General features: G+C 37.4%; 2 protein-coding genes across 4 annotated transcripts; both read left to right on the top strand.

The window, feature by feature from the left end:
• The first annotated feature begins 807 nt into the window (after window positions 1-807).
• LOC111492087 (E3 ubiquitin-protein ligase UPL2-like) lies at window positions 808-17622 on the top strand. Of its 3 annotated transcripts, none has more exons than XM_023141271.1 (17): window positions 808-995; window positions 1201-1321; window positions 4327-4422; window positions 4515-4721; window positions 4883-11399; window positions 11492-12585; window positions 12650-12952; window positions 13030-13234; window positions 13536-13798; window positions 13904-14199; window positions 14548-15667; window positions 15746-15892; window positions 16023-16103; window positions 16189-16414; window positions 16528-16667; window positions 17117-17223; window positions 17310-17622. In XM_023141271.1, exons 2-17 carry the CDS (start codon window positions 1226-1228, stop codon window positions 17410-17412), a joined length of 11001 nt encoding a protein of 3666 aa, XP_022997039.1. In that variant the 5' UTR covers window positions 808-995; window positions 1201-1225; the 3' UTR covers window positions 17413-17622. The 3 variants fall into 3 exon arrangements, with proteins under 3 accessions (XP_022997039.1, XP_022997040.1, XP_022997037.1); XM_023141272.1 differs by having other exon boundaries at window positions 1198-1321; window positions 11519-12585; XM_023141269.1 differs by having other exon boundaries at window positions 1198-1321.
• A 1083-nt stretch (window positions 17623-18705) lies between these two features.
• Window positions 18706-21881, top strand: LOC111492237 (coiled-coil-helix-coiled-coil-helix domain-containing protein 10, mitochondrial-like). The gene is made up of 5 exons (XM_023141522.1): window positions 18706-18866; window positions 19250-19306; window positions 20855-20938; window positions 21240-21415; window positions 21550-21881. The coding sequence occupies exons 1-5, from the start codon at window positions 18845-18847 to the stop codon at window positions 21646-21648; spliced, it is 438 nt and encodes a 145-aa protein (XP_022997290.1). The 5' UTR covers window positions 18706-18844; the 3' UTR covers window positions 21649-21881.
• The last annotated feature ends 307 nt before the right edge of the window (window positions 21882-22188 follow it).

The following is a 22188-nucleotide window of genomic DNA, read 5'->3' as shown; positions in this document are numbered from 1 at the left end:
TCCATCCTAGAAAAATTGCTTCTAGTTTATGATAAGAAGAGAATGTCAGGGTCCCTGAGACTAAGAACGTCTTCGAGTGTTTAGAATGCTTGTTGGCTTCCTGAGCCACAAACATTCCAACGACGATCTTCGAGTTCAGGAATGAAGGAGCCATGAAATTTTAGTTTCTTGCAGGGATCACCATTATAGCTTCAAGAGCATCATTTCTCATGAAGCCAAAAAAAAGGAACACTATAGGAGACAAGGATCAAGGATTATTCTTCGTGGTCCTCGGTATTTCTCTTCCAATGCTTTAAAATCGAATTAAATAAATAATTAATTAATTATTGTTCCAAATTCATATTAAAGTACAAGAAAAAATATTATGTAATTATTCTTAATTATGTAAGAAAAATAGAATAAAAAGAACTATTACTTTTATTTGAACATCTTTTTAACATACTTTAAAAAAATATGAAATAATCTAATTTTTTTTATCCTCGTAAAATCGATTTGAAATGTCATTTATAATTTAAAATAATTTATATTTGAAAAGTAGTTTTGAAAGTGTGAAAAAAGGAAAAAGTATTTTAAAAACTAATTGAGAAAGTTAAATAAAGAAATAAATATATTTTTTAAACCAGGCTAACATTATACAAATTAAAAAATAGAAAAAAGAAAAAAAAAAGTAAAATGAGAAATTCAAAGAGGGGATCAGTGAAAGAAAGGACTTGGTGTCAGCTACCACTATATATACCAACTTCTTTTCAATTACAAGGGTTCACTATTTAGAATTATAGAAATTTATACGTAACACACAGCGACTCGCGAACCCCCCCCCCCCCCCCCCCCTCTCTCTCTCTCTCTTTTCTTCCCTTTCTCCCATCGTTTCGTGGTTTCCACCTCTCTTTCTATCTCTCTCGCTCTCAGACCCATCGATTTGCCTGTTGCTGTTCAACTCTCACCAATTATCGGATGTGCGTGTTTCCGGTATCATTCTATATCTTCTCCCTCAGGTATCCCCTTATTCTATCTGTTTAACTCACTCAGTTCATCTTCTTTTTTTGTTTTGTACCCATTGCAATTATTTTGATTTTAGTGTTTAGGGTTTTTGATGCACCTATTGCTATGTTTGATTGTATCGTTTCTTGTTATTTCGTTATTCGTAATTTTTATTGCATCTTTTTCCTTTTGTGTTTTTTTGTTTCTTTTTTACAGTAGTTGAAAGTCGAGAAGTCGAGGTGAGATGACTACGCAAAGATCAAGCTTGCCGTCGAGGCTGCGGCAGCTTCTATCTGGCGAGGGCTCCTTTGGTCCTTCTATCAAACTCGACTCCGAGCCTGTTAGTTCCTGATTTCTTGTTTTTTTATTTTTGATTTGTTCTTAGCGAATATTTTTCATGCATTATGACTTCTATCTCGCTTTCCGACGGATATCATCAGACCATTGCACCTATTGATATGCCCAACTAGCGATTACATAGTTTGATTGTCGTATTTTTGTTTGGATGACTCGATTTTTTGTGGGGAAGGGCGTCTATGGGAATTTTAGGTGACTATAACGTTCTGGAGATGATTCTGTAAACTTCCTTAATATTTGGTAGCTTTGCCTTGTTTAGTTGATTTTGACTGAATTTCAATCGAGTAACCATTTTCGTTCTGATGTCTTAATGGGGATATTTGTGTTATACTGCTGTATTTCACACTTTTCAGCACCATGTAGTGCAGTTTAAGTTAGTCGAAAACTCTTCAATCACTTCACATTTCTTGGTAATTGTTTTTCTCTTCATATGTTTTATCACACATTGCGTTCACATGTATTTATGCATATTTTATGATTTTAAGCAGCTATTCTTGTTCTTTTATGTGCTTTTGTTTCTCAATTGATGAAGTGATACTTGGAATTATCGTCGAGGCCAATGGCCTGTTTCCTACAGTAACCAATGGTTAAGCATTTTTTTAAGCATGAAGCATTGAAAATTTATAAGTAGGGGCCACTTTCTAAGTATGTTTTCTGTGCTATTGATATTGATAGGCGTCACACGCCATATTCAGTCATATTTTGAATGCCCCAAAAATTAGATAAATATACTTATGCATGGTTGGAATGAAAAAGCTAAGACCCTGTTTGATAACCATTTGGTTTTTAAGTTATTGATATTTGAAAATTGTGCTTGTTTTCTTACCCTTTCTTTACTGTGGTTTTAAGGAAACATTTAAATTCACAACCAAATTCCAAAAACAGGAACAAGTTTGTAAAAGCTACATTTTTTTTTAGTTTTCAAAACCTGGCTTGGACATTGAAAACATTTCTAAAAGTGGATGATGAAGCAAAGAAATCATAGGTGGAAGTAGAGTTTATAAGCATAATTTTCAAAACAAAAAAACAAATGGTTAAAAAATGGAGATCTAAATTGTGTGCGAGTTACAATACGCGAAGTACATCATGAGCCCCTACTTGGAACATACAGAGATGTGGTCTGGCTGAAAATTAGTAGATATGGAAGTGCCAGATATTCCTGCAAGATTCAATAAACATTGATGCATGGATATGTGAAATTTCGTCAAGTCAGTATTTGTTGGGAATGGAGCTTTCAGCATATCTTTTTTTTTTTTTTTTTGAAAATCTAATCTTCATGTAACTTATTATATCACTTATGATTTTTTCATTTACTGTAAAACATATTAAATTCAATTAGACAATTACAACAAAGGTTCATGGAAGAAAAAGTTCATTCTATCAAGATACTAACTCCCCCCCCCCCACCAAACCCCCACAAGGAATAGAAGCCGTAAAAGATGGCTCTAAGAAGTCAGAATTTGTGCAAAATTTGAGTTCTCTTCACTCGAGAACTTAACCTCCTAATCTACAGGAAGATATATGTGAAACACAGGAATCTTGGATGCTTCTTCTTTGAAGAAGTTATGTTCCTCCCGTACAACCAAACATAAGATTTCAATTTATCAGTTGATATCACTTCTGTGGTTGTAAAGGTGCCTTAAAATGGTTGAGGCCTTTTCGTTTGGTTCATCCTCCTTGGAGATGTCAAGAATGTGGCAGATATTATCCATAGGAGGCATTTATATATATTTTTTCAAGTAAATGGTGTGTGCTGTGTGTGAGAGTTGGTGCGTTTATTTGTGTATGGATGTTGAATACAAAAGCACCTTTTCATGGAGGCGTGTAATTGCTATATTAGGCTGTTGATTTTTCAGGATTGAACTAGCACGTTTCTCAATAGTTAAAGGACTATCATATCTAACTTTCACCTAGTAACCCCCTTGAAAGTAAAGCTGAAGTTGTTTGGTTGAATGAATAAGAAATGTCTTGTGAGTTTTTTGGAGTGAAGCTGTAAATGTGTTTCAGATAAGTGTTGCAGGTTTTTGGAGATACGGATCTTACCACTTTCTGGGCTCCTCATGATATGCTATATCTAATTTATTTTCTAATTTCTTTGGTTCATGCCAAAGCGAGAAGGTTAACTGATTATTGATGTTTTTAAAGGCTTAAAAACATCACGTATGCCTGAACCCAAATCTGAAATTTTTAGTCTTGATTTTTGTGCCTTCTTTAGATTATAAGAGACTTGCACCTCTTGTAGAAAAGTTTTATGCTTCATGAAACACAGGCTTCAAGTAATATGCCTCATGAAATAACTTGATGAATAATATGAATTTTTCATACTATTCAAAAGTACAAAAACTCACTTTTGCATTTTATGTAAATATAGCACATATTTAATTTAATAGTATATGGTTTTGTAATTTTCATGCCATCCATTCTTATTCTCTTCTGTTTGCTTTTTATCTACAATGCCAGATTGTGGAATTCCTCAATGTTAGCCAGGCATAATGTTGTTGTTTATGTGTTTGCATTTTGGAAGGAAGAATTTGGAAATTCTTCTGCTCTCTCTCTCTGGCGGGCATCTAACTTGCCTTAGTTGCTTGGCTTGGGTTTCTTTCAAAGTTCTTGCATGAGAGAAATGTTGCACTCACATTTAAAAACCGTTAGTTTATTATCAATATGCCTTTTATTTTTAGATCTCTTTATTCGCTACATAGATGATATTTCCTCTTGCTTTTTAGCATATAATGCTCTGTTTTATTTATAAATTTTTGCTAGGCTTTATTATTTTGGTCTGGAGGCATGTTTTGTATGGTTTGTTATTTGACCTCTTTTGGTAGACTGTAGTTTTGTGTCATTTTGTATTCTTTCATTTTTTTTAGAAGAAAGTTTGGTTTCCCACGAAAAAAAAAAAAAAACAATAATTTTACTGCTTATCATTATTATTATTATTATTTATATATGTATATCTATTGACATAAGAAGTATATTTGTTGTATGCAGCCTCCCAAAATCAAAGCTTTTATTGACCAGGTGATCCAGTGCCCATTGCATGATATAGCGATTCCTCTTTCTGGTTTTCGATGGGAATACAATAAGGTGGTAAAATGTTTATTTTTTGTAGCATGAAGTTTTTATTCCTTGAATGATTTTCAAATATCCAATACAAGACTTTTTTCCTCGGATTTCAGGGGAATTATCATCATTGGAGGCCTCTATTTCTGCATTTTGATACATATTTCAAGACATATTTATCTTGTAGGAATGACCTTCTTTTGTCTGATAAAATTTTAGAAGATGATAGTCCATTTCCCAAACAGGCAATTCTACAGATTCTGCGTGTCATGCAGATAGTATTAGAGAATTGCCATAATAAGGGCTCTCTCGATGGATTAGAGGTACGTCATGCTGATGATATTGGATTCTCAGTGCTTTTTTATTTTGGTCGACTGCCAAACTATTTATTTTCTCTCTTTATATTAGGAGTTTATTTTCACCTTAATTTTACTGTAGTTTATGAATCTCCTCATTATTTTGTTTTTTTTTCTTCCTCCAACAGCATTTCAAGCTCCTTCTTGCATCAACAGATCCTGAAATTCTTATAGCTGCATTGGAAACTCTTTCTGCTCTTGTCAAAATAAATCCCTCAAAACTTCATGGAAGGGGGAAGTTGATTGGTTGCGGTTCTGTAAATAGCTATCTCCTGTCTCTTGCACAGGGATGGGGAAGCAAGGAGGAGGGCTTGGGTTTATATTCATGTGTTGTTGCAAATGAGAGAACCCAAGAGAAAGGACTATGTTTATTTCCGCATGAAGTAGAAAATGATATGGATAATGCTCAGTACCGGATAGGTTCTAGCCTATATTTTGAATTGCACAGCTCTGGTGCTAAAGATAGCGATGAAAGCAGTTCAAGTTCAAACTCTTTTAATTCCCAGGTTATACACATACCAGATTTACATTTAAAGAAGGAAGATGATTTGGTTGTGTTGAAACAGTGTATTGAGCTGTATAATGTACCTCCTGAGTTTAGATTCTCGCTCTTGACCAGGATCAGATATGCTCGTGCATTTCGATCTTCTAAAATATGCGGGCTATATAGTAAAATATGCCTTCTTGCCTTCATTGTACTTGTTCAGTCTGGTGACTCTCACGATGAACTTGTTGCCTTCTTTGCTAATGAACCAGAATATACTAATGAGTTAATTAGAATTGTGCGGTCAGAGGAAACTGTTTCTGGGTCCATTAGGACACTTGCTATGCTTGCTCTGGGAGCTCAGTTAGCTGCATATTCATCATCTCATGAGCGGAGGATTTTGAGTGGATCTAGCATCAGTTTTGCTGGGGGGAACCGTATGATACTCTTGAATGTGCTGCAGAAGGCAATTTTATCATTGAAAAATTCAAACGATCCATCATCTCTTGCCTTTGTAGAAGCACTCCTTCAGTTCTATTTACTTCATGTGGTTTCCTCATCAGCTTCAGGAAACAACATCCGGGGTTCAGGTATGGTTCCCACTTTCCTACCTCTATTGGAGGATTCAGACCCTTCCCATTTGCATCTTGTTTGTTTTGCTGTGAAAACGTTACAAAAGCTCATGGATTTCAGCAGTTCTGCTGTATCTCTTTTTAAGGAGTTGGGGGGAGTTGAAATTTTGGTTGAAAGGCTGCAGACAGAAGTACATAGAGTAATTGGCTTAAGTGGAACTAATACTGATTCAATGATTATTGGTGAGAGCTCCAGATGTAATGATGACCAATTGTATAACCAAAAACGGCTGATTAAGGTTTCATTGAAAGCACTTGGAGTTGCTACATATGTCCCAACGAGCTCTACAAATTCTTTACCTGCCATACTGTCTCAGATATTTGGCAATATAGATAAATTTGGTGGTGATATTTATTGTTCAGCTGTGACTCTAATGAGTGAAATCATCCACAAAGATCCCACCTGTTATCCTTCATTGCATGATATGGGTCTTCCGGATGCATTTCTAGCTTCAGTGGCTGCTGGAATACTGCCTTCTCCTAAGGCAGTTACTTGTATTCCTAATGGGATTGGTGCAATTTGTCTAAATGCCAGGGGATTGGAAGCAGTGAAAGAAACTTCTGCACTGAGGTTTCTTATTGACATTTTTACCAAAGAAAAATATGTTTTGGCAATGAATGAAGCAATTGTTCCTCTGGCCAATGCAGTAGAAGAGCTTTTGCGCCACGTTTCATCATTGCGAAGCACTGGAGTTGATATTATCCTTGAAATAATTGAAAAAATTAGTTCCCTTGGGGAAAAAGACCCTATTGGCTCATCAGAAAAGCTTAATGTGAATACTGCAATGGAAACAGATTCTGATGACAAAGAAAATAACAGCAATTGCTCTCTTGTTACAGAAGAAGGGATTAATAACGATCAAGTCATTCAGTTATGCATTTTTCATCTGATGGTATTGGTACACAGGACAATGGAGAATTCTGAAACATGTAGGGTTTTTGTGGAGAATTCTGGAATTGAGGCTTTATTGAAGCTGCTTTTACGACCTAGCATTGCTCAGTCATCAAATGGAACTATTGCTTTACACAGTACAATGGTTTTCAAGGGTTTTACCCAGCATCATTCTGCTCCCTTGGCTCGTGCGTTCTGCTCCTTGCTTAGAGACCATCTAAAGAAAGCCTTGGCTGGGTTTGGCTTGATTTCTGGGTCTTTTTTACTCGACCCCAGGACAACTCCAGATGAAAAGATATTTACTTCACTTTTTCTTGTTGAGTTCCTCTTGTTTCTTGCTGACTCTAAAGACAATCGATGGGTGACTGCATTGCTTACTGAATTTGGAAATGAGAGCAAGGATGTACTTGAAGATATTGGACGTGTACATCGTGAAATTTTGTGGCAGATTGCACTCCTTGAAGATGTAAAACCTGATTTAGAAGATGAGAGTACTGGTTCTGTTACTGAGTTGCAAAACTCTGAGGTCCATACAAATGAAGTTGAAGAGCAAAGGTTTAATTCTTTCAGGCAGTTCCTTGATCCTTTATTGAGGAGGACATCTGGATGGAGCATTGAATCTCAGTTTTTTGACCTTATTAACTTGTATCGGGACCTTGGCCGTGCCCCTAGTTCTCTTCAGAGGATGGGTTCTGATAGTTCATCTTTCCTGCAATTTGGAGCTGGTAATCAAGGACTGCGTGCAGGGTCTTCTGACACCACTGGGACCTCTAACGGAAAAGAATATTCCAATCAAAGAAATTGTTATGCTTCTTGTTGCGACCTGGTGAGATCCCTTTCTTTCCATACTACCCATTTGATTCAAGAGTTAGGGAAGGTGATGCTGCTTCCATCTCGTCGACGTGATGATGTGGTAAATGTATCGTCATCCTCAAAAGCTGTGGCTTCCACTTTGTCCTCCCTGGTGTTAGATCACATGAATTTTGGGGGTCATGTGAATGCTTCTGGATATGAGGGATCAATATCAACCAAGTGCCGTTATTTTGGGAAGGTTATTGATTTTTTGGATGGCATATTACTGGACAGACCAGATTCCTGTAATCCTGTGTTGCTAAATTGCTTGTATGGGCATGGAGTTGTGCATTCAGTTCTGACCACTTTTGAAGCTACAAGCCAGTTGCTTTTCACAATAAATAGGGTACCTGCTTCTCCTATGGAAACCGATGATGCAACTTTAAAGCAGGATGAAAAGGCAGATAATGATCATTCATGGATTCAAGGCCCCTTGGCAAGCTATGGAAGACTCATGGATCACCTGGTTACCTCATCATTTATATTATCTTCATTCACTAAGCATTTGCTTGCACAACCTCTGACTAGTGGAGATGTTGCCTTTCCTCGTGATGCAGAGACTTTTGTGAAGGTCCTCCAGTCCATGGTTCTGAAGGCTGTTCTCCCTGTTTGGACCCATCCCCAATTTATTGACTGTAGTTCTGAATTTATTACTACCGTTATATCTATCATTAGGCATATATATTCTGGGGTTGAAGTTAAAAATGTTAGTAGCAATTCCAGTGCTCGTATTACTGGCCCTCCTCCAAATGAAACAGCAATTTCAACAATTGTTGAGATGGGTTTCTCAAGGAGCAGGGCTGAAGAAGCATTGAGGCAAGTTGGATCTAACAGTGTGGAATTGGCCATGGAGTGGTTGTTCTCACACCCAGAGGAAGTCCAAGAGGATGATGAGCTTGCTCGGGCGCTTGCCCTGTCATTAGGAAACTCTGAATTGGAAATGAAGGAACCTGTTTCAAGTGAGGTCTCGAAGCAGATAGAAGAGTCTGTCCATCTACCTTGTACCGAGGAGTTGTTATCTACATGTATAAGGCTTTTGCGAGCCAAAGAAGCACTGGCATTCCCAGTTAGAGACCTGCTTGTGATGATTTGTTCTCAAAATGATGGTCAAAACCGGTCTAAGGTCATCTCTTTTCTAATTGACAGTGTGAAGGGCTGTGATACAGTTGCTGACAGTGGAAATAGTACTACATTATCTGCTCTTTTTCATGTTATTGCCTTAATCCTTAATGATGATACTGTGGCTCGAGAGTCTGCCTATAAGAATGGTTTGGTTGCAGTTTCCTCAAATCTACTTTCGCGATGGGACTCTGGATTGTCTGATGGGGTTAAAGTTGAAGTTCCTAAGTGGGTTACAGCTGCATTTCTTGCCATTGATCGGCTTTTGCAGGAGGAGAAGAAATTCAATCCTGAAATCGCAGACCAGCTGAAAAGGGATAATGTTGGTGGTGACACTTTGACTATTGATGAAGACAAACAAAATAAGTTGCAGTCTGCCTTGGGACTTTCCCCAAAGTATATTGATGTTGGCAATCAAAAGAAACTCATTGAAATTGCTTGCAGCTGTATGAAGAAAAGGCTTCCTTGTGAAACAATGCATGCTGTGCTGCAGTTGTGCTCCAGTCTCACCAGATCTCATTCTGTTGCTGTTAGTTTCCTTGAAGCAGGGGGCTTAACCTCCCTGCTTTCTTTACCAACAACTAGCCTCTTTCCTGGGTTCGACAGTATTGCATCTACTATTATCCGTCACATCCTTGAAGATCCTCAAACTCTGCAGCAGGCAATGGAATCTGAAATCAAGCACACCCTTATCACTGCTATGAACAGGCATCCAAATGGCAGGGTAACCCCCAGAAACTTTTTGTTAGGTTTAAATTCTGTTATTACACGGGATCCTGTGATATTTATGCGAGCTGCTCAATCTGTCTGCCAAATTGAGATGGTTGGTGAGAGGCCTTACATTGTATTGCTGAAAGATCGAGAAAAGGATAAGAGCAAAGAGAAAGACAGAGAGAAGGAAAAATCAATGGAGAAAGATAAAATACAGAATCATGATGTGAAAGTTGCTTTGGGTAATGTGAATTCTGCCGTTATTGGAAATGTGCACAGCAAGCCTCATGATTCAAACTTAAGAAGTAGTCGTGTTCATAAAAAATCCTCCCAGAATTTCATAAACGTGATTGAGCTTCTTTTGGAGTCTGTTTATACATTTATACCTCCTATGAAAGATGATGTTACCGTGGAGTTGACCTGCAGTGCCCGAGCATCGTCTGATATGGACATTGACGTTTCTGCTGTTAAGGGAAAAGGGAAAGCCATTGCTTCTTTGCCTGAAGATAATGATGCAAATAGCCAGGAAGCTTCTGCATCATTGGCAAAAGTCGTGTTTATTTTGAAGTTATTGACAGAGATTTTGTTGATGTATGCCTCCTCAGTTCATGTCCTGCTTCGGAAGGATACTGAAGTTTATTGTTCCAGACCTGTTCATCAAAGGGGCTCAACTGGCGGATGCACCGGTGGAATATTTCACCACATCCTTCATGAATTTATCCCATTATCTCGAAATTCTAAGAAGGAAAAGAAAGTCGATGGTGGCTGGAAGCATAAATTAGCTACCAGGGGGAGTCAGTTTCTGGTTGCATCATGTGTCCGTTCCAGTGAGGCAAGAAGAAGGATTTTTGTGGAGGTTGGTTCTATTCTGAACCAATTTATTGATCCATGTAACGGTTCTAGGCCACCAAGCAGTGACCTTCAAGCATTTGTTGACCTGCTAAATGATATGTTAGCAGCCCGTACACCCACTGGCTCATACATCACTACAGAAGCTTCTGCTACTTTTATTGATGCTGGTCTCGTTAGTTCTTTCACTCAAATTCTTAAAGTGCTGGATCTGGACCATCCAGACTCGCCTAAAGTTGTTACAGGTCTTATTAAAGCCCTGGAATTGGTAACCAAGGAACATGTTCAATTGGCAGATTCTAATACAGGAAAGGGGGATAATTCATCAAAAACTCCCGATCACAATCAATCTGGAGGTGAGAATATTGGTGAGACACCCAGGTCAATGGAAACAGCATCACAGTCCAATCATGAATCGATCCCAGCCGATCAGATTGAGTCATATAATGTTAACCAGAACTATATTGGTTCAGAGGCTGTTACAGAAGATATGGAGCATGACCAAGATCTTGATGGGGTTTTTGGTCCCAATGGAGAGGATGAGTACATGCATGAAACTTCTGAGGATGCACGGGGTCTTGAAAATGGCATTGATACAGTGGATATTCGAATTGAAATTCAACCTCATGGACCAGAAAATCTTGACGAGGATGACAATGAGGAGATGTCTGGGGATGATGGTGATGAAGTAGATGAAGATGAGGATGAGGACGAGGAGGAGCAGAATGATCCAGAAGAGGATGAAGTCCACCATCTTCCACATCCTGATACAGACCATGACGATCATGAGATTGATGATGATGAATTTGATGAGGTACTGGAGGAAGATGATGAAGATGATGAGGATGATGAAGATGGTGTTATATTAAGACTGGAAGAGGGTATTAATGGAATAAATGTTTTTGATCATGTTGAGGTTTTTGGAAGAGATACTTCTCAAAATGAAACTCTCCATGTGATGCCAGTTGAAATATTTGGCTCTAGACGTCAAGGGCGCACAACTTCCATTTATAATCTTTTGGGAAGAACAGGAGATAATGTTGCACCCACACGACATCCTCTTTTAGGTGGTCCTGCTTTGCATGCAGCTCCTTTTAGACCTTCAGGTAACTTTTTCCTATGTTTTGCTTCTTTTTATGCTGACTGTATATCTATATATGTATTTATTCATCATAACGGTCTGCTGAATTTGTTTCAGAGAATAATCGGGATATGGTTCTTTCAGAAAGGACCTTGGAAAACAATTCTTCTGGGCTGGATACTGTTTTCAGGTCTTTGAGAAGTGGTCGCCATGGGCACAGGCTAAACTTGTGGGCCAATGATAACCAGCATAGTGGTGGCTCTAGCAATGGTGCAATACCCCAAGGCCTTGAGGAGTTTCTTGTTTCCCAGTTGAGGAGACCAACTCCTGAGAAGTCGTCTGAATTCAATGCTACAGTAGAGCCTGATAATAAAGATAGCAGTGGACAAATACAGACATCAGAACCCAGTGGAAGGTCTGAGACTATTGTTGAGAACAGTGGGCAGCATGATAGAGATAGTTTACCACCGCCTGGGCCAATCAATATTTTTGATGGCTCCAACAGTGGACCTGCTGTAATTGAATCACTGCAAGGAACACAGGTGACTCAACAAATGCAACCTGTTGAGATGCAATTTGAACATGGTGATGCAGCCGTGCGGGATGTCGAAGCTGTAAGTCAAGAAAGTGGTGGAAGTGGTGCAACTTTAGGGGAGAGTCTTCGGAGTCTGGATGTAGAAATTGGAAGTGCAGACGGTCATGATGATGGTGGAGATAGACAAGGTTCTGCTGCGGATAGAATGTCATTGGGTGATTCACAAGCTGCTCGCATGAGGAGGACCAATGTTTCTTACAGTAATTCTGCCCCTCTAAGTGGGAGAGATGCATCTCTACATATTGTGACTGAAGTTTCAGAAAATTCAAGTCGGGAGGCAGATGAGGAGGGTCTGGTTGGGGAACAGCAAACTAACAGTGATACTGGTTCAGGGGCAATAGATCCTGCATTCTTGGATGCTCTTCCTGAGGAATTACGTGCTGAAGTTCTTTCAACCCAACAGGGTCAAGTGGTGCAGCCACCAAACAATGAGCCACAGAATGCTGGAGATATCGATCCAGAATTCTTGGCAGCACTTCCTCCAGATATTCGAGCTGAAGTTCTAGCACAGCAGCAAGCACAAAGGCTGCATCAATCTCAGGAGCTGGAGGGTCAGCCTGTTGAGATGGATACTGTGTCGATAATCGCTACATTCCCTTCTGATCTTCGAGAAGAGGTAATGTGTTTATTTATTGTAAGGTGGTATTTCTTTGTCAGCTGACATTAGGTATTAACTGCAGGTTTTGCTAACTTCCTCTGAAGCTATTCTTGCTAATCTCACGCCTGCTCTTGTTGCTGAGGCAAATATGTTGCGTGAAAGATTTGCACATCGTTATCACAACCGTGCTCTCTTTGGCATGTATCCTAGAAACCGCAGAGGTGAAAGTTCCAGAAGAGTTGAAGGTATTTCTGGCTTGGACAGAACTGGTGGAAGCATTTCCTCTCGCAGATCTCTTGGAGCTAGGCTCATTGAAGCTGATGGAGCTCCCTTAGTTGATACAGATGCTTTGTATGCTATGATACGGTTGCTTCGTGTAGTGCAGGTATCTCCTCTTCTTGAAATGTTCTTCTTTTGCTTTTTTATATTTTGCCCTCTTTTCTAATCGATTCCATTTTTCAGCCTTTGTATAAAGGTCAACTGCAGAGGCTACTTTTAAATTTGTGCGCTCATAATGAAACCAGGACGTCATTGGTGAAAATTCTTATGGACATGTTGCTATTTGATAGAAGAAAGCTTGCTAGCCGGTCAAATTCTACTGAGCTTTCATATCGCCTTTATGCTTGTCAACGTAATGTCATATATTCACGTCCTCAATTTTTCGAAGGTAAGAATAGCCATTGTTCTTGTTTATTTATTTCCTATTTAGCTACCAAGATTTATGATTTTTTCTTGATGGGCTATGGCCATTTGAGTGAGATCAGTAAATTATTTGCATGTTGGAATTTGTTTATCTGAACCAGGACATGTCAGCATGCATTTTGATTCAATTCATCCTGTCACATAAAAACTGTGAAAAAAAAAGTTACAAATGAAATTTTAATTTTAGTTTTTCCTCCATTATCTATTTTTGCTTGGGTGTTATCACCTCATTGGTAATAGCTATGCATTTTCTCTTTACTTTATAGGTGCTCCTCCTTTGGTGTCAAGACGAGTTCTAGAAACTCTAACCTATTTGGCCAGGAATCATCCATATGTAGCTAAGATATTACTTCAGTTCAAGTTTTTCAGACCCACATTACGGGAATCAGAGAGTGCATATCAGGATTGTGGTAAAGCAGTGATGGCAGTTGAACATAATCTACAGTCCGAAGGTTACTTATCAATTGCGTTACTTCTAGGCCTTCTAAATCAACCCCTGTATTTGAGAAGTATTGGTCACCTTGAGCAGGTAAATCATTTTTTTGAACTGTATGTTTTCTTTATTTTATTGGTAATCTTTGGCACATTCAGAAGTTAAAACTATTTAGATGACCTCTTTGTATTCTTTCCTCAGCTGCTCAATTTATTGGAAGTGATCATTGATAACGCTGAAAGCAAATCACACTCACCCGAGCAATCTGCACCTTCTACTGCTGAGCAACCAGCTGTTCCTGAAGTTTCCTCATCTGATGCTGAATTGAATGCAGATTCTGGTGGCGTATCCTCTGGGGTTGGAACATCATCTAAGATTGGTGCATACTCTAAAACAACAGCTTCAACTTCTGATGGTGAATTTGATAGCCATAGTATTCTAGCAAAGCTGCCAGAAGCAGAATTACGGCTTCTGTGCTCACTCTTAGCACGAGAAGGGTATGAATTCGCTTTAATTGACAGCTGCACCTTTCCGTAGAATTGTTTCTCTAAAAATGATTACTATCTAATTAGAAGAGTACGGTAGTTATGGAGTCTTTTCCTTCATTATGACTTTTGTTTCCTTCCTTCCCTGTTTGTTCTTAATATATTTTCATAGCTTAATGTGTGATAAATCTTGATTCATTCTTTCCTCCTTCATAAGTTAAATCTTGATTCATTCTTTCCTCCTTCATAAGTTTTTCATTTTGTTCATTTCTTTAACATTCGAGATGCATAAATATTTGCTTTGTGCTTCCCTGGGAAAAAATCTCAGGTGCTTGGTCTAATGTCTTTTGTATTATATAGGTTGTCAGACAATAGTTATGCTCTTGTGGCAGAGGTGATGAAGAAGCTTGTAGCCATTGCTCCAATTCATTGTCGCCTGTTCATTACTGAGCTATCAGAATCTGTCCAGAAGTTGACAAGATCGGCTATGGATGAGTTGCACATGTTTGGAGAGGCAGTGAAAGCACTCCTCAGTACATCATCTTCTGATGGAGCTGCAATATTAAGAGTTCTTCAGGCATTAAGCTCTCTTGTTGCATCACTGGTTGAAAAAGGAAAAGATTCTTCAATTCTTCCTGAAAAAGAGCATGCTTCTGCCCTTACTTTGGTTTGGGATATCAATGCTGCTTTGGAGCCCTTGTGGCTAGAGCTGAGCACCTGTATTAGCAAAATTGAGAGCTATTCAGATTCTTCCCCTGATATGCTGGCTTCATTTCGAACTCCTACAATGAAGCCAGTTGGTGTAACACCCCCACTTCCCGCTGGAAGTCAGAATATATTACCATACATTGAATCTTTTTTTGTGGTGTGTGAGAAGTTGCATCCTACCCAGACTGGTTCAGATCAAGAGGTGAATATTGCTACGGTCTCTGAGGTTGAGGATGCTAGCGTTTCTGCAACACAGCAAAGAACTACAGTACCAACCCAAAAAGTTGATGAAAAACATGTTGCTTTTGTTAGGTTCTCAGAGAAGCACAGAAAACTATTGAATGCTTTTATTCGGCAAAATCCTGGATTGTTGGAGAAGTCTTTCTCCCCTATGTTGAAGGTCCCTCGATTTATTGATTTTGACAATAAGCGTTCTCATTTTAGATCAAAAATAAAGCATCAACATGATCATCATCATAGTCCTTTGAGAATTTCTGTTAGGAGGGCATACATTCTTGAAGATTCGTACAATCAGTTGCGAATGAGATCGACACAAGATTTGAAAGGTAGGCTGACAGTTCACTTCCAAGGAGAGGAAGGTATTGATGCTGGTGGGCTTTCAAGGGAATGGTATCAGTTACTATCCAGGGTTATCTTCGACAAGGGAGCATTGCTTTTCACGACTGTTGGCAATGATTCAACATTTCAGCCGAACCCCAATTCTGCTTTCCAAACAGAGCATCTATCATATTTTAAATTCGTTGGGCGAGTGGTCAGTGCCAACTTTTTGCATTTAATGGATTAAGTTAAAAACTGACTTTGTACACACCTAATCGATTTCTCTTACCAGGTTGGCAAAGCGCTTTATGATGGACAGCTATTGGATGTCCATTTCACGCGGTCGTTTTACAAGCATATTCTTGGAGTCAAAGTTACCTATCATGACATTGAAGCTATTGATCCCGATTACTACAAAAACTTGAAATGGATGCTTGAGGTATTGTAAACAAGTATTTACTTATGGTTGATAAGAATCGTCTTCTAATATTTGCACTTTTATGATGGTTATTTTTTCTATTGAGATATAATTATTTAACTCGTGAAATTGTCTCTTTGTTGCTTTCCAGAATGATATTAGTGATGTTTTGGACCTTACATTTAGTGTTGATGCGGATGAGGAGAAGCTGATCCTCTATGAAAGGACAGAGGTAATAATTCTCGTTCTCAATGTCTTGCCTGTTGTAAAACATATGCAATACATTTTACTGAGATTTGACTATCTTGTTCCAATAGGTGACTGACTATGAACTGATTCCTGGTGGACGGAACATTAAAGTCACAGAGGAGAATAAGTACCAATATGTTGATCTAGTTGTTGAGCATCAGCTAACAACGGCTATACGTCCTCAGATTAATGCCTTTCTTGATGGTTTCCACGAATTAATTCCTAGGGAACTAATATCTATTTTTAATGACAAGGAACTTGAGTTGTTAATTTGTGGGCTTCCAGATATTGATCGTAAGTAATCTTTTTCATTGTTCTAAAAACAAATCCTTACAAATTAATGGTCTCTGCATACAAAGTTTGATGAGGGCATTCTCGCTTATGTTTTCATGCTAATGTTTTTTCAGTGGACGATATGCGAGCAAACACAGAATATTCAGGATATAGTGCTGCATCTCCTGTTATACTGTGGTTTTGGGAGGTTGTTCAATCCTTCAGCAAAGAAGACAAGGCCCGCCTTTTGCAGTTTGTTACTGGCACCTCAAAGGTATTATGATTTTGTTTAAGCACCTGCTGTAAATATGAAAGGCGACCAGGATTCATAGAAGAGTATCACTTAACTGTTCAAAATTCATAAAATTTTATAAAATTTTATTTTTCTGCAAATCGGTACCGTTTATTTTCGTATTTGGTTACTGTTATTTCTATGCATTATTCTGTATGAATGTGTACCGCAGTAAATGGTGAAATCCAATTAAACTGGCTATGGGTAATGGCGATTTCTTTTATTTCATTTTATGGGGGATGAAATGCTCTTCATTTCCCTCGATAAAGGGCTGCCATTATGATATATGTTAGTGTGATGAGTCGATCATATTGCTTAGCTGATGTTATATTTCTTTTTTGAGATGAAAGGACTTGAGTGCCCATTAAAATACCCTCTTTTATAACTGGCTTGACCCACAGCCTGAACGCTCCTTTCTGTTATATTTGCAGGTGCCTTTAGAAGGTTTCAGCGCTCTGCAGGGAATTTCTGGTTCACAGAAGTTTCAAATACACAAGGCATATGGCAGCCCAGACCACTTGCCTTCTGCTCACACATGGTATTGAGTGACTCTATTTATATTCTGTAATTCGTTATTTTGCTGGCCTGGAGATATTAATTGTTCGCTGTTCTTTGGCCCCACAGCTTTAACCAGTTAGATTTACCGGAGTATCCATCAAAACAGCATCTGGAGGAAAAACTACTTCTTGCAGTTCACGAGGCAAATGAAGGATTCGGGTTCGGTTAAAAAGGTGCAGTTGTGAAAAGTGGAAAAAAGGTATAACAGTGTATAATATAATTGCATTTCGAAGTTGTGGGTGGAAAGAGAATTAGGAGGTGAAAAATGGTGGCTTATGACTTGTTGAGTTGATATATTGTTTATAAAATTACTGTACAGTCGTAAATCACTAAAGAAATTGCTTCCGCATATGAAATTTTGTCTACCTGTGTTTCTCTACCATTGTTTTATTACTTCTTTAGATTCTTATTTGATTATTGTTTATGTAAAGTTCTACTTGCAAGAGATATTAACTAAATCCATCTGGGTTTTTTTTTTTTTTTTGAAAAAATGTTAAATTCAGTATAGGACTTGAAAGGCCCTTTTTATTAGAATTTCATTTATAGTGAAATTAATTGCATTTTCGTTCAGATTCACCATCGAGCTATTATAAGTATTCTCTCTCTTTCCCTCATGCAGCTCTACCACAAAATGATTCACTGATGTTTAGTAATTATTCATTTTGAATTGAGTATTTGTAATGGGACGATTTGATTTACTTGTTTCAGTTGATTTTATTTCAATATTTTTTTCCCAATTATTGACAGGTAAATGAGATGTTATTCATATTCATTTAGCTTGTCAATTTGATTAATCATATAATCCAATTTTTTTTTTTTTTTTTTCATGATGGCTAACTTTGGAGCTCTTTTTAGAGATGCTCACGGGTAGGGTAGGGATAGAGAAGCCTTCTCTACCTCATGCCTGCTACATATTTTATAGAGATGACTTCTACATATTTTATAGAGATGACTTCTACATATTTCATAGAGAAGGCTTCTCTATCTCATGCCCGCTTCATATTTCATTTTCAATCTCATTAAATTTTTCATTTGTTTTTGATGACTACAACATAATCTGTAGTTTAGATACTACAATTAAGTGGGGCCGAAAAATATAATCATGTTTCTGGTCTTATTTATTTAACGAAAAAAATTTGCGAACTCCTTCCTTCATTCTTCTATCTGAGAATTTCGATATAAAAAAAGATTGACTTTTTGTTTTTATTTTTATTACACTTCTTTTTTTTATCAAGGATTTTTTTGTAGTAACAAAATCTATGTCCAAAGAGTCGGGAATGATTATTTTGGATTTACGCGAGAGAAGATTCGAGAATTGTCTAGTTCCGTTGGTCTCATCAGCTCTGGGTAGTTCGCTTGTGGTGCAAGGGGAAGATAGGACCACGTGGCCATCTCTAATTGGTTTAAAAAAACGCGATTTAGAGCCTTAAATTATTTGTCAACGTGGAGTGTTTAGAAAATTAATCCGAAACCCCAGTTAAGTAGGTTCGTATATAATGAGGCAAGGTTGATAAATCCGGTACAAACCCTAAAGAAGACAGACGACGCCATTTCCCTTACCTTTTCTCCTAAGCAGTCGTCGTTTCTCATCGTCAGCAATCATGCCTCGTCGGAGCTCTGGAGGTGAGGGTTTCGTCCATTTTTCCTTCGTATCTCCTTATGACACTCGTTATTTCTATGTCCGTATGAATTTATCCGGCCAGATTTTGTTTTCGGTGCTTTTTTTCCTTGTATCTTTACCTCATGTTATGGCTGGCGGTGGCTCTTGTATGAACAGTTGGATTGGATTTTTGGCTTTGGGAAACTTCCGTTTTTATTGATTTATTTTGACGACAAGACTTTCAACCATTTTTATTTTGGGGTCAAAACTAGGGTTTGAAGCTTTTGTATGCTTAAAGCTTTTGAAACTCATGTGTTAGCGGTGAATATTTGAGCTTTGTTATTTATTAAATATATCTGATGCTTGTGGCAAGTGGTTAATCTTTAATCTTTAATCTTTGTTGCAGGACGATCTGCTTCCCGTCCCGCCCCTCGCGCTCCACCTCGCAATACTCCGGCGCCAGGTAAAGTATCACGATATTTCTTTGGTTTAGTTTAATCATGTGTTTCAATATCTCTTTTGGGGTAGAAATGTTGAATTCCTCTGTGAGGGCTTGTGTTTTAATAGTTGTCTATTTATCCTTCTCATGCCCGTGGTAGATTGGATTCTAGCCCGGGCTCCTTGGAGACTTGCCTTTACCCAAGACATGTTTTTGTGGTAAACAATATATAGAAATACCTTCACGTTTTAGATCATAGTCTTGGTTTGAAAAGTTAGATGCTTCTCAAAAATTTGAAAACAAGGGTTCAATGATAAAAAGTTGAACTGAAATTTTTTGAACGTTTTTGAACTTTTTTTTTTATAAGAAACAATATGGTTGATGTTTGAAATCTACAAAAGGAATGCATTATACATGATGCTTACATAAGATCTTTCCAATTTACTATGAGTGAGGTGTGACTAAAGGTAACAGAAGAATTATAGTCAATTTACACCAAGAAATAGTGTGGTAAACAACATTTTTGTAGAATTTTGTAAAAGTCTGTCTTCTCCATGAATATTCTTTGACTTCTTTATTTTCATAGGTTCCAAAAGTTGAATTGAATTCAATTTATTGTTCAAAATATGTTAATAATATATTTACAAACGATGAGAACAGTTTTAGTTACTATCTATATTAAGTTCAATCTCAACTATTTATGAACACGTATATGTTTTAAATTTTGTAAATAAAAAATTATTGTTTAATGACATTATATACTTTATTATTTTAAAGAGAAAGAAACCAAGAAATCCTCTATTGTAGGAATTACAAGAGACATTTCCTTAGAATTATGAGATTAGATCAGTTGTAATGACAGAAAGAGTCGTTCCACTTTCTCTACGATAGAGCTAAGAAAGTCATCATTCTATTTGATATTTTAATTTAACATAACTGAAATATGTTTATAAATGAAGTTGTTTCAATTTAACATGAATGAAATATATGTTTATAATCTGAAATACTTTATCAAAGTTTTAACCTTTCAAATTCCAAATTTGGATTTATAAAAACTAATGACCGTTATAGAAATCAAATTGGCCAACGAGTCCATTTGGTTTAGTGAAATTTAAAACATTCAATGCAAATCTGCCAATATCAGTGAATCTTAGAACATAGTCTAAATTGCATGCTAAACAAGCCTTTAATAACCTAAAACTACAATAGTGAAACTTTAGAGATTGTGAAAACTATGGAGTAGTGGGGTCGGTAATCCATGGGGATGAACCTTTTATACTTTTGGTCCATCTTCCACGCTAATTATAATTCAAAAGTGCCATTTTTTGTGACGTTTATGTATATGAACTATTCTACCACAGTTATTCATCTGTAAATTGCTTATAATGGACGATATAAATTTGTGATTAATGTCTTTTTTATAGCTGGAATCTTGTGAATGTATCATTCTCAACGGGTGTTTGAATGAATGTTGTGTTCTTTTCCATATTCAACTGAATGTTTCCCTATGTTTTTGACAATTTATTCCTAAAAATATTGTTTTTGTCACTAAATATTACTCGATTTCTGCAGCTAATTCTGCTCCTCCACCTGCACCTGTTCAAGGTGGTGGAGGTGGGTCTATGCTGGGAGGACTTGGTGCCACTATTGCTCAAGGTGAGTTTAGAAGCTCTTGCCCTTTCTTTTAGGTCATGTATCTGAGTGATTTTGTAATAACAAAATCACTCTAAAACATGATTTTAATGATTCAACAGAAATTCTGACTTCTGAAAATAACGTTGAAAAGTAGAGAATCAAACATTGAATTAATTTTGATTGATTAAGAATGTGTCTAGAAGTGATTTTGAATGTAGCAAATAGTGTTTTTAACCATTTTAGAATCATTCCTAAACATGTCCTTCCCACGATAAATTATCTTAACTCTTTGTCTTAACTTCCTTTTTGTACTGATGTGCAGGTATGGCCTTTGGTACTGGAAGTGCGGTGGCTCACAGGGCTGTTGATGCCGTAATGGGTCCTCGTGTCATCCAGCACGAGACTGTTGATTCATCAACTCCTTCGTCAGCACCTTCAGTAGCGATCAATCCTGGAGGTTCTGATGCTTGTAATGTTCAGTCAAAGTCCTTTCAAGATGTAGGTTCCTTGTTCATCTACATTGTTATTTACAACGTTTTCCTTTTCTTGACGCTTAGATGGTAAGCCATATTCTCATATTATCTTCAGACTCGATCAACTTATATTTTCTTCTACGTTTTCTTCCTTGGCAGTGCCTGAACCACTATGGAAGTGACATTAGCAAGTGCCAATTCTACTTGGATATGTTGCAGGAATGCCGCAAGAGCTCAGGTTCTGTTTTGGGTGCTTAAAACAATTGATTTTTAGAACAGTCATAATGTATTCTCACTCGGATTGACCGCAGTGAGCGGTGTCAAGATTATCATGCGTTTTGACAGTGTTTTCATTTTACAAGTACTGCTTTAACTGTAATAAAGGGCGGAGAATGATTTAAAAAACACTTCATCGTTTGGACCCTATTGTTTGGCTTTGAGCTTTGGGTATTTTCTTGTGAAATTAAAACTGCTGTTTTGGATTTTTAATATCTACGTGATGAATATTGCAGATTACTCGGTTAAAACAACTATAATCCAGATTAGTAAATTAATTGGAGTTTGTATTAGCCAAATGACTTTTTTTGTTCTTTTCGTGAAGTTTATGACTTTGATTTGTTGATGTTCTAAACTATATTCACTTAACGAAGAAGGCTGAAGAAATTGTTTGATTATTAGCTCGAGTGGCCCTAGCTGTTTCTTTCTGTTAATATGAATCGATATGCTACCATCGATTTTTTATAATGAAATCACGAGCTTGGTTTTGATCTAGTGTTCTTCTAGATCGAAGTTTGATTT

Source organism: Cucurbita maxima, unplaced genomic scaffold (genome assembly GCF_002738345.1).
Source record: "Cucurbita maxima cultivar Rimu unplaced genomic scaffold, Cmax_1.0 Cma_Scf00017, whole genome shotgun sequence".
In the NCBI taxonomy this organism is placed as follows: Eukaryota; Viridiplantae; Streptophyta; class Magnoliopsida; order Cucurbitales; family Cucurbitaceae; genus Cucurbita; species Cucurbita maxima.
This window is presented reverse-complemented; position numbering and strand designations above follow the sequence as displayed.